Source organism: Panulirus ornatus, chromosome 20 (assembly GCF_036320965.1).
Source record: "Panulirus ornatus isolate Po-2019 chromosome 20, ASM3632096v1, whole genome shotgun sequence".
NCBI lineage: Eukaryota > Metazoa > Arthropoda > Malacostraca > Decapoda > Palinuridae > Panulirus > Panulirus ornatus.
The window spans coordinates 39,403,571-39,417,680 of NC_092243.1; the positions used below are offsets into that span (position 1 = coordinate 39,403,571).

At 45.9% G+C, this 14,110-nt stretch overlaps 1 protein-coding gene across 2 annotated transcripts in view; it reads left to right on the plus strand.

The window, feature by feature from the left end:
- The first annotated feature begins 273 nt into the window (after positions 1-273).
- The window catches only part of LOC139755952 (UPF0764 protein C16orf89 homolog), a 38,433-nt gene continuing 24,596 nt past the window's right edge, over positions 274-14,110 (plus strand). The window contains exon 1 of one of the 2 annotated variants that reach the window (XM_071674762.1): positions 274-1,223. In XM_071674762.1, coding sequence (XP_071530863.1) covers positions 509-1,223 — 715 coding nt within the window. In that variant the 5' untranslated portion in view covers positions 274-508. The remainder of the gene's footprint in view (positions 1,224-14,110) is intronic. The other variant, XM_071674761.1, reaches the window with a different exon arrangement.

Genomic DNA, 14,110 nt, shown 5'->3' on the forward strand with positions numbered 1-14,110 from the left:
CCAGGGCTGGTGTGGTGTGGTGTGTGGGCCAGGGCTGGTGTGGCGTGGTGTGTGGGCCAGGGCTGGTGTGGTGTGGTGTGTGGGCCAGGGCTGGTGTGGTGTGTTGTGTGGGCCAGGGCTGGTGTGGTGTGGTGTGTGGGCCAGGGATGATGGGCTGGTGTGGTGTGTTGAGTGGGCCAGGGCTGGGCTGGTGTGGTGTGGTGTGTGGGCCAGGGCTGGTGTGGTGTGGTGTGTGGGCCAGGGCTGGTGTGGTGTGGTGTGTGGGCCAGGGCTAGACTGGCGTGGCGGGTGGGCCAGAGCCAGTGCAGACGGCGGCAGGTCAGAATGGAATGAGCGGGCGTGCTTGGCGGATGCACCCTCCGTCGCTCGTGGCTCGCCCCACAAGCTGGACCATATTCTCACCAGTTTCTGTAGTGTGACCCACAACAAGGACCGCTAACGTACTCGGTAAAGCTGTGCGCCCATCTGACGCCCATAACGACACTCGCTCCAGACCATTTACTGTAGTATGATGAAGTGTGTGTCCGGCGGCGGAGTCCTGCTCCTCCTGGTTGCTGTGTGTGGCCCCCAGCTCGCGCTGGTCTCTCCTGCAGCAGCGCTCAGCAGGTCTGGTCATGTGGAGTCTCCGTACCCAGGATGGTCGACCGTCCCACACGAGTCCAAAACTCTGGTCGATTCTGCCAATGAAATGCGGCCTCCACCCCTGACTGTGGACGAAACGCTGACGCTGCAGCCTGACACTGACAACCTCCTGACGACTGACACAGACAGCGTCCTGACGACTGACACAGACAGCGTCCTGACGACTGACACAGACAGCGTCCTGACGACTGACACAGACAGCGTCCTAGCGACTGACACAGAGAACCCCCTGACGACCGACACAGACAGCGTCCTGACGGCTGACACAGACAGCGTCCTGACGACTGACACAGACAACCTCCTGGCGACTGACACAGACAGCGTCCTGGCGACTGACACAGACAGCGTACTGACGCCTGAAATTGACAGCCTTCTAAAGCGCAACGTTGACGACCTTCTAGAGGCTGACATGGCAGGACTGGGAGAGCGTAGCGTGGATGGATGGCCGGAGGTTGACACAGATGCCCTGCTCAGGCAGGTAGGGAGGGTGGTGGAGGCGTGTCATCGGCTGCTGCACTACTACACAGCACATGTGACCCAGATGAACTTCGACGCTGTTGTCGGCACACGCATTGCTGAAGGTAAGGTTCCTCAACCTTTATACTTGGTTATGCTGGCACGATGCACAAACACCTGTATTCTGACGGGAATATATATATATATATATATATATATATATATATATATATATATATATATATATATATATATATTTTTTTTTTTTTTATACTTTGTCGCTGCCTCCCGCGTTTGCGAGGTAGCGCAAGGAAACAGACGAAAGAAATGGCCCAACCCCCCCCCATACACATGTATATACATACGTCCACACACGCAAACATACATACCTACACAGCTTTCCATGGTTTACCCCAGACGCTTCACATGTCTTGATTCAATCCACTGACAGCACGTCAACCCCGGTATACCACATTGCTCCAATTCACTCTATTCCTTGCCCTCCTTTCACCCTCCTGCAAGTTCAGGCCCCGATCACACAAAATCTTTTTCACTCCATCTTTCCACCTCCAATTTGGTCTCCCTCTTCTCCTCGTTCCCTCCACCTCCGACACATATATCCTCTTGGTCAACCTTTCCTCACTCATTCTCTCCATGTGCCCAAACCATTTCAAAACACCCTCTTCTGCTCTCTCAACCACGCTCTTTTTATTTCCACACATCTCTCTCACCCTTACGTTACTTACTCGATCAAACCACCTCACACCACACATTGTCCTCAGACATCTCATTTCCAGCACATCCATCCTCCTGCGCACAACTCTATCCATAGCCCACGCCTCGCAACCATACAACATTGTTGGAACCACTATTCCTTCAAACATACACATTTTTGCTTTCCGAGATAATGTTCTCGACTTTATATATATATATATATATATATATATATATATATATATATATATATATATATATATATATATATATATATATAAACGTCCCTGTTATTAATAAAATTTTTTTTAACAATCTGAACAGTTCGTTAAACTAAATAAAGTCCACACATAAAACTGAGACAGACAATATACTGGCATTCTCAGATTGTAATATCCATAGGGATATAAATAGCCTAAAATATAGTATATACCGTAAACCCACCAGTGTCTGTCCATATAGTGACTACACCTCTCCTCATCACACAACGTTACAGCATGTCACACACGTAGTCCACACTTCACTCATGATGATGAAGAACCCTACAATATGTCTCATGGTGGTTATTATACAGCAAAGTATCCCGAACATTTCCTTGATTCAGCTTGTAGTCTTGCTGGAAGGGCTGTCTCTACAATCATCAGCCTAAAGAAACATTTGTGAACAAAAACTTGTTGGTATTACCCCGTTGTGAGAACTTGCTAGATATGTTTCAACGTCAAAAACATCTATTATTGATATAGTCTTCAACTATCATAATACAGTTAGGGGAAGTCTTATGATAAATTCTGTAGCTTCTCAGAAGGGGTGTGTGTGTACAACATCCCCTGTAAAGAGTGTAATCAGCTTCACATCGGCTAACTGGTAGGTTCTTAATAAAACGGACAAACAACATAAAAATAGTGTTAGGTTTGGTTAAGAATCTAATGCAATATTTGTTTACCTTAAAAATTTTGGTCATCAAAATGACTGGAGCAGCGTTAATGTTATCACGTACAAGAATTCAATAACGGACTGAAATCCTATTAATTCGTCTCTTATCAAACCTAATAGAGATATCAGCATGAATCAAAATGTTGGTTTATATAACGTAGATAACGTTATATAACTAAGATAACTTTATAAGTGAAAAGAATTCTAAATATGTTTCCCAGAACCTACGTTAGCATGAGGTCGTCGGGGCTGACCTGTGCCCTGATCCCATCAGCTCTTATTAGGATTTATCTACCCACACCCCGCCCAGTCGGCTGGTGGATTATCTTCTGGTTCTTTCTATTTGTGCTCAGCCCTGACGATGTAATTATACGAAAGCGCTTGTGTGTGTGTGTGTGTGTGTGTGTGTGTGTGTGTGTGTGTGTGTGCGTGTGTGTATATATATATATATATATATATATATATATATATATATATATATATATATATATATATATATATATTTTTTTTTTTTTTTCTTTTTGCTTTGTCGCTGTCTCCCGCGTTTGCGAGGTAGCGCAAGGAAACAGACGAAAGAAATGGCCCAACCCACCCCCATACGCATGTATATACATACGTCCACACACGCAAATATACATACCTACACAGCTTTCCATGGTTTACCCAGACGCTTCACACGCCTTGATTCAATCCACTGACAGCACGTCAACCCCGGTATACCACATCGCTCCAATTCACTCTATTCCTTGCCCTCCTTTCACCCTCCTGCATGTTCAGGCCCCGATCACACAAAATCTTTTTCACTCCATCTTTCCACCTCCAATTTGGTCTCCCTCTTCTCGTTCCCTCCACCTCCGACACATATATCCTCTTGGTCAATCTTTCCTCACTCATTCTCTCCATGTGACCAAACCATTTCAAAACACCCTCTTCTGCTCTCTCAACCACGCTCTTTTTATTTCCACACATCTCTCTTACCCTTACGTTACTTACTCGATCAAACCACCTCACACCACACATTGTCCTCAAACATCTCATTTCCAGCACATCCATCCTCCTGCGCACAACTCTATCCATAGTCCACGCCTCGCAACCATACAACATTGGTGGAACCACTATTCCTTCAAACATACCCATTTTTGCTTTCCGAGATAATGTTCTCGACTTCCACACATTCTTCAAGGCTCCCAGAATTTTCGCCCCCTCCCCCACCCTATGATCCACTTCCGCTTCCATGTTTCCATCCGCTGCCAGATCCACTCCCAGATATCTAAAACACTTCACTTCCTCCAGTTTTTCTCCATTCAAACTCACCTCCCAATTGACTTGACCCTCAACCCTACTGTACCTAATAACCTTGCTCTTATTCACATTTACTCTTAACTTTCTTCTTTCACACACTTTACCAAACTCAGTCACCAGCTTCTGCAGTTTCTCACATGAATCAGCCACCAGCGCTTTATCATCAGCGAACAACAACTGACTCACTTCCCAAGCTCTCTCATCCCCAACAGACTTCATCCTTGCCCCTCTTTCCAAAACTCTTGCATTCACCTCCCTAACAATCCCATCCATAAACAAATTAAACAACCATGGAGACATCACACACCCCTGCCGCAAACCTACATTCACTGAGAACCAATCACTTTCCTCTCTTCCTACACGTACACATGCCTTACATCCTCGATAAAAACTTTTCACTGCTTCTAACAACTTGCCTCCCACACCATATATTCTTAATACCTTCTACAGAGCATCTCTATCAACTTTATCATATGCCTTCTCCAGATCCATAAATGCTACATACAAATCCATTTGCTTTTCTAAGTATTTCTCACATACATTCTTCAAAGCAAACACCTGATCCACACATCCTCTACCACTTCTGAAACCACACTGCTCTTCCCCAATCTGATGCTCTGTACATGCCTTCACCCTCTCAATCAATACCCTCCCATACAATTTGCCAGGAATACTCAACAAACTTATACCTCTGTAATTTGAGCACTCACTCTTATCCCTTTTGCCTTTGTACAATGGCACTATGCACGCATATATATATATATATATATATATATATATATATATATATATATATATATATATATATATACATATTATCCCTGGGGATAGGGGAGAAAGAATACTTCCCACGTATTCCCTGCGTGTCGTAGAAGGCGACTAAAAGGGGAGGGAGCGAGGGGCTGGAAATCCTCCCCTCTCGTTTTTTTTTTCATATTTTCCAAAAGAAGGAACAGAGAAGGGGACCTTTATTAAGGCAGTCAGTGGACCATGGTGTCTGCAGTAACCCTAATGATATAAAGCACAACACGACACCAACACATCAGACGGTCACCGGAAACAAAGATTGAAGTATCTGGCAACACACGACCATAGTGCAACGTGTCTCCATCACCCAGGATTACTATGACCTCCTGTGTAATCATATGGGCATGAAAGTGTTGCAGTAACAGATGTCACACTGGGAAGTGTTGCAGTAACAGATGTCACACTGGGAAGTGTTGCAGTAACAGATGTCACACTGGGAAATGTTGCAGCAGCAGGTGTCACACTGGGAAGTGTTGCAGAAGCGAGTGTTACAGAAGGAAGTGTTGCAGCAGCAGCTGACGTCACAGTGGGCAGTAACATTATGCTATCGTAAGTGGTTTGTGAATAAGTCTGACTGGAAAGCCAGGAAGACATTTCATGGATCTAGTAACAAAAATGTGGAAAAATGATCATAGGAGTAAATGTGTGGTGTTGCTCTATTCTCCTGACGTAGTTAATGTAAGACAGATACTGGAAAAGAGTGTTGTTCATGTTGCCTTCCAGTCCACTATCAGTAAGATCGTAATTAAGTGGAGGTGGTTAAATGTAAGTTATGTAAAGATACATACACACTGGCCAGACAGGTACACAGTAACCCAGAGATGTTACTGGCACCGTCACGCACTACGCACGGATGTGACCACAAAAATACGATCGCTAAACACTGTTATGAAACTGCTCATCATATACATCTTAACAACCCCGTCACATTGTATCCCTCATATGGTTACTCTACCTGTAACCCCGTCACTGATTGTCTTAATTGCTTATACACTAAGAACTTTAATCTATCTCCTGGTAACTGTTCAGCCCATCCAATTATCAACCAAATCATCATGAAAGAATAATCATGAAACGACAACACAAGAAAAATGGTGCAACACGTATCTTGTTGGCCAGGCCACCCCACACACAACAGCCAGGTCTTCGTTAATACATCTTCGTACTCTAAGTGTAATTACCTGACTGTACTCGAGTACACAATGATGATTACATTTGACTGGTCATAAGAATAAAGTAAAGCACAATTTTGTTGATGTTGACGGAGTGATTACAACTGCTAATATTTTGGTACAAATGTTCATATGAATCTCGCCGCTAAGGATAACAGTACATTTGTCTGTGTTATATGACGACTTGACTGATCAGTTCATTACTGCAACTTATGTATAGGTTGATGGAGTCGACTCTCCTGCTGTTCATGTATCATGAATACATTTATATAATCTGTATGGAATGTATCATTAGTCATAGTACAGGAGTGAACTCTCTCTCACCATGAAAATATCACAAAAAATTCTCACCAGGTGACTGACACGTTAAAGAAATAATGTATGACCACCAACTGTGATGACCTACTCATAATGTATGACCACCAACTGTGATGACCTACTCATAATGTAGGACCACCAACTGTGATGACCTACTCATAATGTATGACCACCAACTGTGATGACCTACTCATAATGTATTACCACCAACTGTGATGACCTACTCATAATGTAGGACCACCAACTGTGATGACCTACTCATAATGTATGACCACCAACTGTGATGACCTACTCATAATGTATTACCACCAACTGTGATGACCTACTCATAATGTATGACCACCAACTGTGATGACCTACTCATAATGTATGACCACCAACTGTGATGACCTACTCATAATGTATGACCACCAACTGTGATGACCTACTCATAATGTAGGACCACCAACTGTGATGACCTACTCATAATGTATGACCACCAACTGTGATGACCTACTCATAATGTATTACCACCAACTGTGATGACCTACTCATAATGTAGGACCACCAACTGTGATGACCTACTCATAATGTATGACCACCAACTGTGATGACCTACTCATAATGTAGGACCACCAACTGTGATGACCTACTCATAATGTAGGACCACCAACTGTGATGACCTACTCATAATGTATGACCACCAACTGTGATGACCTACTCATAATGTAGGACCACCAACTGTGATGACCTACTCATAATGTATGACCACCAACTGTGATGACCTACTCATAATGTATTACCACCAACTGTGATGACCTACTCATAATGTATTACCACCAACTGTGATGACCTACTCATAATGTATGACCACCAACTGTGATGATCTACTCATAATGTATTACCACCAACTGTGATGACCTACTCATAATGTATGACCACCAACTGTGATGACCTACTCATAATTTATGACCACCAACTGTGATGACCTACTCATAATGTATTACCACCAACTGTGATGACCTACTCATAATGTATTACCACCAACTGTGATGACCTACTCATAATGTATTACCACCAACTGTGATAACCTACTCATAATGTAGGACCACCAACTGTGATGACCTACTCATAATGCATTACCACCAACTGTGATGACCTACTCATAATGTATTACCACCAACTGTGATGACCTACTCATAATAATGACACGTACATCTCATGCGCCTGACTTCACGTACCTTCTTACCCTCACCAAACTAGGAAGAAATGTAGAAAAATACACACACTTGACTGACGGGTGAGCAGGTATGCCAGCCTGGACCACCACGACCAGTGTGCACGGCTCTCCCACACTGGCACTTGTTGACGTGTTTGTCTCCACATAATGAAGACGGTCACACACACACACACACACACACACACACACAAGACACACACACACACACACACACACACACACACACACACACACACACACACACACACACATGGGTAACACAACAATGCTATACACATCTTCCGGGAAGTGTAGCTCAAGGGCCAACTGCTACTGCTGGTGCAGGAAGAGCGCAGCTGTTACTGGAGAGGGGTATCGTTGTCCTAGCTGTTACTGGAGAGGGGTATCGTTGTCCTAGCTGTTACTGGAGAGGGGTATCGTTGTCCTAGCTGTTACTGGAGAGGGGTATCGTTGTCCTAGCTGTTACTGGAGAGGGGTATCGTTGTCCTAGCTGTTACTGGAGAGGGGTATCGTTGTCCTAGCTGTTCCTGAAGAGAGGTATCGTTGTCCTAGCTGTAACTGGAGAGGGGTATCGTTGTCCTAGCTGTTCCTGAAGAGAGGTATCGTTGTCCTAGCTGTTACTGGAGAGGGGTATCGTTGTCCTAGCTGTTCCTGGAGAGAGGTATCGTTGTCCTAGCTGTTACTGGAGAGGGGTATCGTTGTCCTAGCTGTTACTGGAGAGGGGTATCGTTGTCCTAGCTGTTACTGGAGAGGGGTATCGTTGTCCTAGCTGTTACTGGAGAGGGGTATCGTTGTCCTAGCTGTTCCTGAAGAGAGGTATCGTTGTCCTAGCTGTAACTGGAGAGGGGTATCGTTGTCCTAGCTGTTCCTGAAGAGAGGTATCGTTGTCCTAGCTGTTACTGGAGAGGGGTATCGTTGTCCTAGCTGTTCCTGGAGAGAGGTATCGTTGTCCTAGCTGTTCCTGAAGAGAGGTATCGTTGTCCTAGCTGTTCCTGGAGAGAGGTATCGTTGTCCTAGCTGTTCCTGGAGAGGTATCGTTGTCCTAGCTGTTACTGGAGAGGGGTATCGTTGTCCTAGCTGTTCCTGAAGAGAGGTATCGTTGTCCTAGCTGTTCCTGGAGAGAGGTATCGTTGTCCTAGCTGTTCCTGAAGAGAGGTATCGTTGTCCTAGCTGTTACTGGAGAGGGGTATCGTTGTCCTAGCTGTTCCTGAAGAGAGGTATCGTTGTCCTAGCTGTTACTGGAGAGGGGTATCGTTGTCCTAGCTGTTACTGGAGAGGGGTATCGTTGTCCTAGCTGTTCCTGAAGAGAGGTATCGTTGTCCTAGCTGTTCCTGCAGAGAGGTATCGTTGTCCTAGCTGTTCCTGAAGAGAGGTATCGTTGTCCTAGCTGTTACTGGAGAGGGGTATCGTTGTCCTAGCTGTTCCTGAAGAGAGGTATCGTTGTCCTAGCTGTTCCTGGAGAGAGGTATCGTTGTCCTAGCTGTTCCTGAAGAGAGGTATCGTTGTCCTAGCTGTTCCTGGAGAGAGGTATCGTTGTCCTAGCTGTTCCTGAAGAGAGGTATCGTTGTCCTAGCTGTTACTGGAGAGGGGTATCGTTGTCCTAGCTGTTCCTGGAGAGGGGTATCGTTGTCCTAGCTGTTCCTGGAGAGGGGTATCGTTGTCCTAGCTGTTACTGGAGAGGGGTATCGTTGTCCTAGCTGTTACTGGAGAGGGGAATCGTTGTCCTAGCTGTTACTGGAGAGGGGTATCGTTGTCCTAGCTGTTACTGGAGAGGGGTATCGTTGTCCTAGCTGTTACTGGACAGAGGTATCGTTGTCCTAGCTGTTACTGGAGAGGGGTATCGTTGTCCTAGCTGTTACTGGACAGAGGTATCGTTGTCCTAGCTGTTACTGGACAGAGGTATCGTTGTCCTAGCTGTTACTGGAGAGGAGTATCGTTGTCCTAGCTGTTACTGGACAGAGGTATCGTTGTCCTAGCTGTTACTGGACAGAGGTATCGTTGTCCTAGCTGTTACTGGACAGAGGTATCGTTGTCCTAGCTGTTACTGGAGAGGGGTATCGTTGTCCTAGCTGTTACTGGACAGAGGTATCGTTGTCCTAGCTGTCACTGGAGAGGGGTATCGTTGTCCTAGCTGTTACTGGGGAGGGGTATCGTTGTCCTAGCTGTTACTGGACAGAGGTATCGTTGTCCTAGCTGTTACTGGAGAGGGGTATCGTTGTCCTAGCTGTTACTGGAGAGGGGTATCGTTGTCCTAGATGTTACTGGAGAGGAGTATCGTTGTCCTAGCTGTTACTGGACAGAGGTATCGTTGTCCTAGCTGTTACTGGAGAGGGGTATCGTTGTCCTAGCTGTTACTGGGGAGGGGTATCGTTGTCCTAGATGTTACTGGAGAGGAGTATCGTTGTCCGAGCTGTTACTGGAGAGGGGTATCGTTGTCCTAGCTGTTACTGGGGAGGGGTATCGTTGTCCTAGATGTTACTAGAGAGGAGTATCGTTGTCCTAGCTGTTACTGGAGAGGGGTATCGTTGTCCTAGATGTTACTGGAGAGGAGTATCGTTGTCCTAGCTGTTACTGGACAGAGGTATCGTTGTCCTAGATGTTACTGGAGAGGAGTATCGTTGTCCTAGCTGTTACTGGACAGAGGTATCGTTGTCCTAGATGTTACTGTGGAGGGGTATCGTTGTCCTAGATGTTACTGGAGAGGGGTATCGTTGTCCTAGATGTTACTGGAGAGGGGTATCGTTGTCCTAGATGTTACTGGAGAGGGGTATCGTTGTCCTAGATGTTACTGGAGAGGGGTATCGTTGTCCTAGCTGTTACTGGAGAGGGGTATCGTTGTCCTAGATGTTACTGGAGAGGGGTATCGTTGTCCTAGCTGTTACTGGAGAGGGGTATCGTTGTCCTAGCTGTTACTAGAGGGGTATCGTTGTCCTAGCTGTTACTGGAGAGGGGTATCGTTGTCCTAGCTGTTACTGGAGAGGGGTATCGTTGTCCTAGCTATCCTGGCGTGGGTTGGTCCTCCTCCTGAGCGGCAGAGTCCAGTAAGCCAGGACGGAGCAGCGTCACGTTGTGGTCTGTCTTCCTGGCTGGACTCGGCCGCTCAGGAGGAGGCCCAGCTGACAACCTACGTCCACGTCAGGAGGAGGGCCAGCTGACAACCTTCGCCCACGTCAGGAGGAGGACCAGCTGACAACCTACGTCCACGTCAGGAGGAGGGCCAGCTGACAACCTTCGCCCACGTCAGGAGGAGGACCAGCTGACAACCTACGTCCACGTCAGGAGGAGGGCCAGCTGACAACCTTCGCCCACGTCAGGATGAGGACCAGCTGACAACCTACGCCCACGTCAGGAGGAGGGCCAGCTGACAACCTACGTCCACGTCAGGATGAGGGCCAGCTGACAACCTACGCCCACGTCAGGAGGAGGGCCAGCTGACAACCTAAGCCCACGTCAGGAGGAGGGCCAGCTGACAACCTACGTCCACGTCAGGAGGAGGGCCAGCTGACAACCTACGCCCACGTCAGGAAGAGGGCCAGCTGACAACCTACGTCCACGTCAGGAGGAGGGCCAGCTGACAACCTACGTCCACGTCAGGAGGTCCTCATCATCAGATGAGGGTCATCGCGACTTCCAGATCTCATCATCCAGGAGAACTTACAACCAATCTGTGGTATAACACTATTTAACTGGTCATGTCATTAGGGTTAAAATGGCTTTTCAGATTGCTTACCAGTCTTGGTGGCTTCACTATACGATGAAGCTGTGTATTATCCTGGCTAATCTGAATTTAGCTCATCATAAACTCATGGTTCCCATCTTGTTTCCACTTCCTGACCTGGTTCGCCTCGTGTAACTACCTTAGGTCACACTGCCTCACAAACCTGTACTACCAAACAACCAGCCAGGAAGGATTTAATCAATTTGGAATACGATCGTAATTTCCGAGGCCATGCTAACCCACATTCGATTTCTGCAATAGCAGGTATGTACGGTGCATCACATGCAGACTTCCTCATGTGTAAATCATTTTCATGTAAATATAGTTATGTTTGTGCAAATTACATGCAAGTGCGTAACAAAAATACATGTGATATATAGAAAATACGTAAGATATTAAAATTATTTCAATGTTACATACATATGGGATATGTGAAATCCCGCCTGGACAAACCCATAGTGTAATGTGTTCATGTGTATGTACAATGTACATATATGTGCAAAAAAAACACTTAGCTTGTAACTATATTGATGAGGAGTATCCCTGTAGCCAGCCCTCCACACAATCATTCAGTCAAGTATGTTACATGTTCAGGGATGTCTGAACTGATTTCTCTTCCCTTCATTCCGGAGCGTCACAAGACCTACGCAGTCGTACAGTGCGATGACCAGCCCTCCACGTCTGAGGCTTCATATATAATCTCACATTTCCCTCACATTCACAGACCCTGTACACTGCTCAGCACTTTTCCCAATTCATTTACTGGATGGACCACACACTGCCCTGGTTGCTGTACCTTGTAACAGCAAGTATCATCCTCCACACAGCTTCATCCCACTCCCAGTGTACCTCTGTTGTGGTGTCCCCAGGTCTGCTTCGCTGTGTTCAGTCCTCGAGCTGTGAGTCTGCTGACTCCCCCCAGATGTCCCTCACACCCTAGTGTTATCACCAGTGTCTGTGTACTGTGTCATGGTTATCAACAGTGTCTGTGTACTGTGTCATGGTTATCAACAGTGTCTGTGTACTGTGTCATGGTTATCAACAGTGTCTGTGTACTGTGTCATGGTTATCAACAGTGTCTGTGTACTGTGTCATGGGCATCTCCATCTGTCTGACAGTCTCTATGACGCCCACACATGACCCGTCTGACCTCATGTCTGTACACTTGTTTCTCCTTACCTGTCTGACTGCGTCCTTTCCGCATGTCCCCGAGTGAGTTCACACGGTCTCCATTCTCTCTGACGACGTCTTTACAATGCCTTATATTCCTCTCCCAACTGGCGAGTCTTCTCATGATCCCTCTTACAATTGTGAGAACTTCTCATCTTGTCTACATAATTTCAACTAATTCCGAAGCTCATTATTTCAGATAATTGATTTCTTACTTCTCTGTAGATCTTATTTCCAACATACCAACATGTGTCAAACCTCCATTTTCAAGCAACTTTCTTATTGATCGAGTCACAAGTGCTTCATCATGATGCCTTCCCTCGTCTGAATTCATTCTGCCTGAGTAACTTTGCCTCGCTCTGCCTGTGTAACTGATAATTGCTGCTGTAGTGGGAAGGAGTTTTACACTCGTGGACTCCATCTCTTAAACAGTGTTTGTTTTCAACGTAAGTTTACACAAGCTAAGAAACATATTTGAAAAGTTGAGGCTGAAAACTGTCATGTTCTGTGGGTGAGCGGGTGTCTGAGGCGACGTCTGTATCTCCTGGTTTGATATTTGAATGATAAAGATAAATGAAACTGGAAGCATTTAATGCAATAATGATAAAAATGATTACTTATCTGACTGGCTGTGTACCATACATCTTGCCAGTAAAGGTAATGAAGATAGATCACAAATCTTCAAGGCACAAATGAGACACGTTCTTCTTCATAAAGGCCAAGCCTTCGCTGCGCCACCTGTGTGTGTTTGCTGATGCTTCGTGACAGACAGACCGAGATGCAGTGATGAGAGTCCCGGACCTGTGATGCACATGGATAACGTGGCCATCATTACTGTGATGATAGTGAGGGAGGCAGCAGCACCAGCCCAGGGGGTGTATGGAGACCTTCATTACATATTCCTCAGAGTCTCTGGTTAAAAACCGTCAGACGGACGAATGATTAGCCAGATGAACCAGGCTTTAATCTCAGGGCGGATCGCTATGCCAGTCCTCCACACTCCATATTACACCTGACGGAGGCAACACACACCGTCTGACAATACTGTGGCCCACTGTCTTGTGAATTATCCTGATACACTGCTGTCTTGTGAGTTATCCTGATACACTGCTGTCTTGTGAATTATCCTGATACACTGCTGTCTTGTGAATTATCCTGATACACTGCTGTCTTGTGAATTATCCTGATACACTGCTGTCTTGTGAGTTATCCTGATACACTGCTGTCTTGTGAGTTATCCTGATACACTGCTGTCTCGTGAGTTATCCTGATACACTGCTGTCTTGTGAGTTATCCTGATACACTGCTGTCTTGTGAGTTATCCTGATACACTGCTGTCTTGTGAGTTATCCTGATACACTGCTGTCTTGTGAGTTATCCTGATACACTGCTGTCTTGTGCGTTATCCTGATACACTGCTGTCTTGTGCGTTATCCTGATACACTGCTGTCTTGTGAGTTATCCTGATACACTGCTGTCTTGTGCGTTATCCTGATACACTGCTGTCTTGTGAGTTATCCTGATACACTGCTGTCTTGTGAGTTATCCTGATACACTGCTGTCTTGTGAGTTATCCTGATACACTGCTGTCTTGTGCGTTATCCTGATACACTGCTGTCTCGTGAGTTATCCTGATACACTGCTGTCTCGTGAGTTATC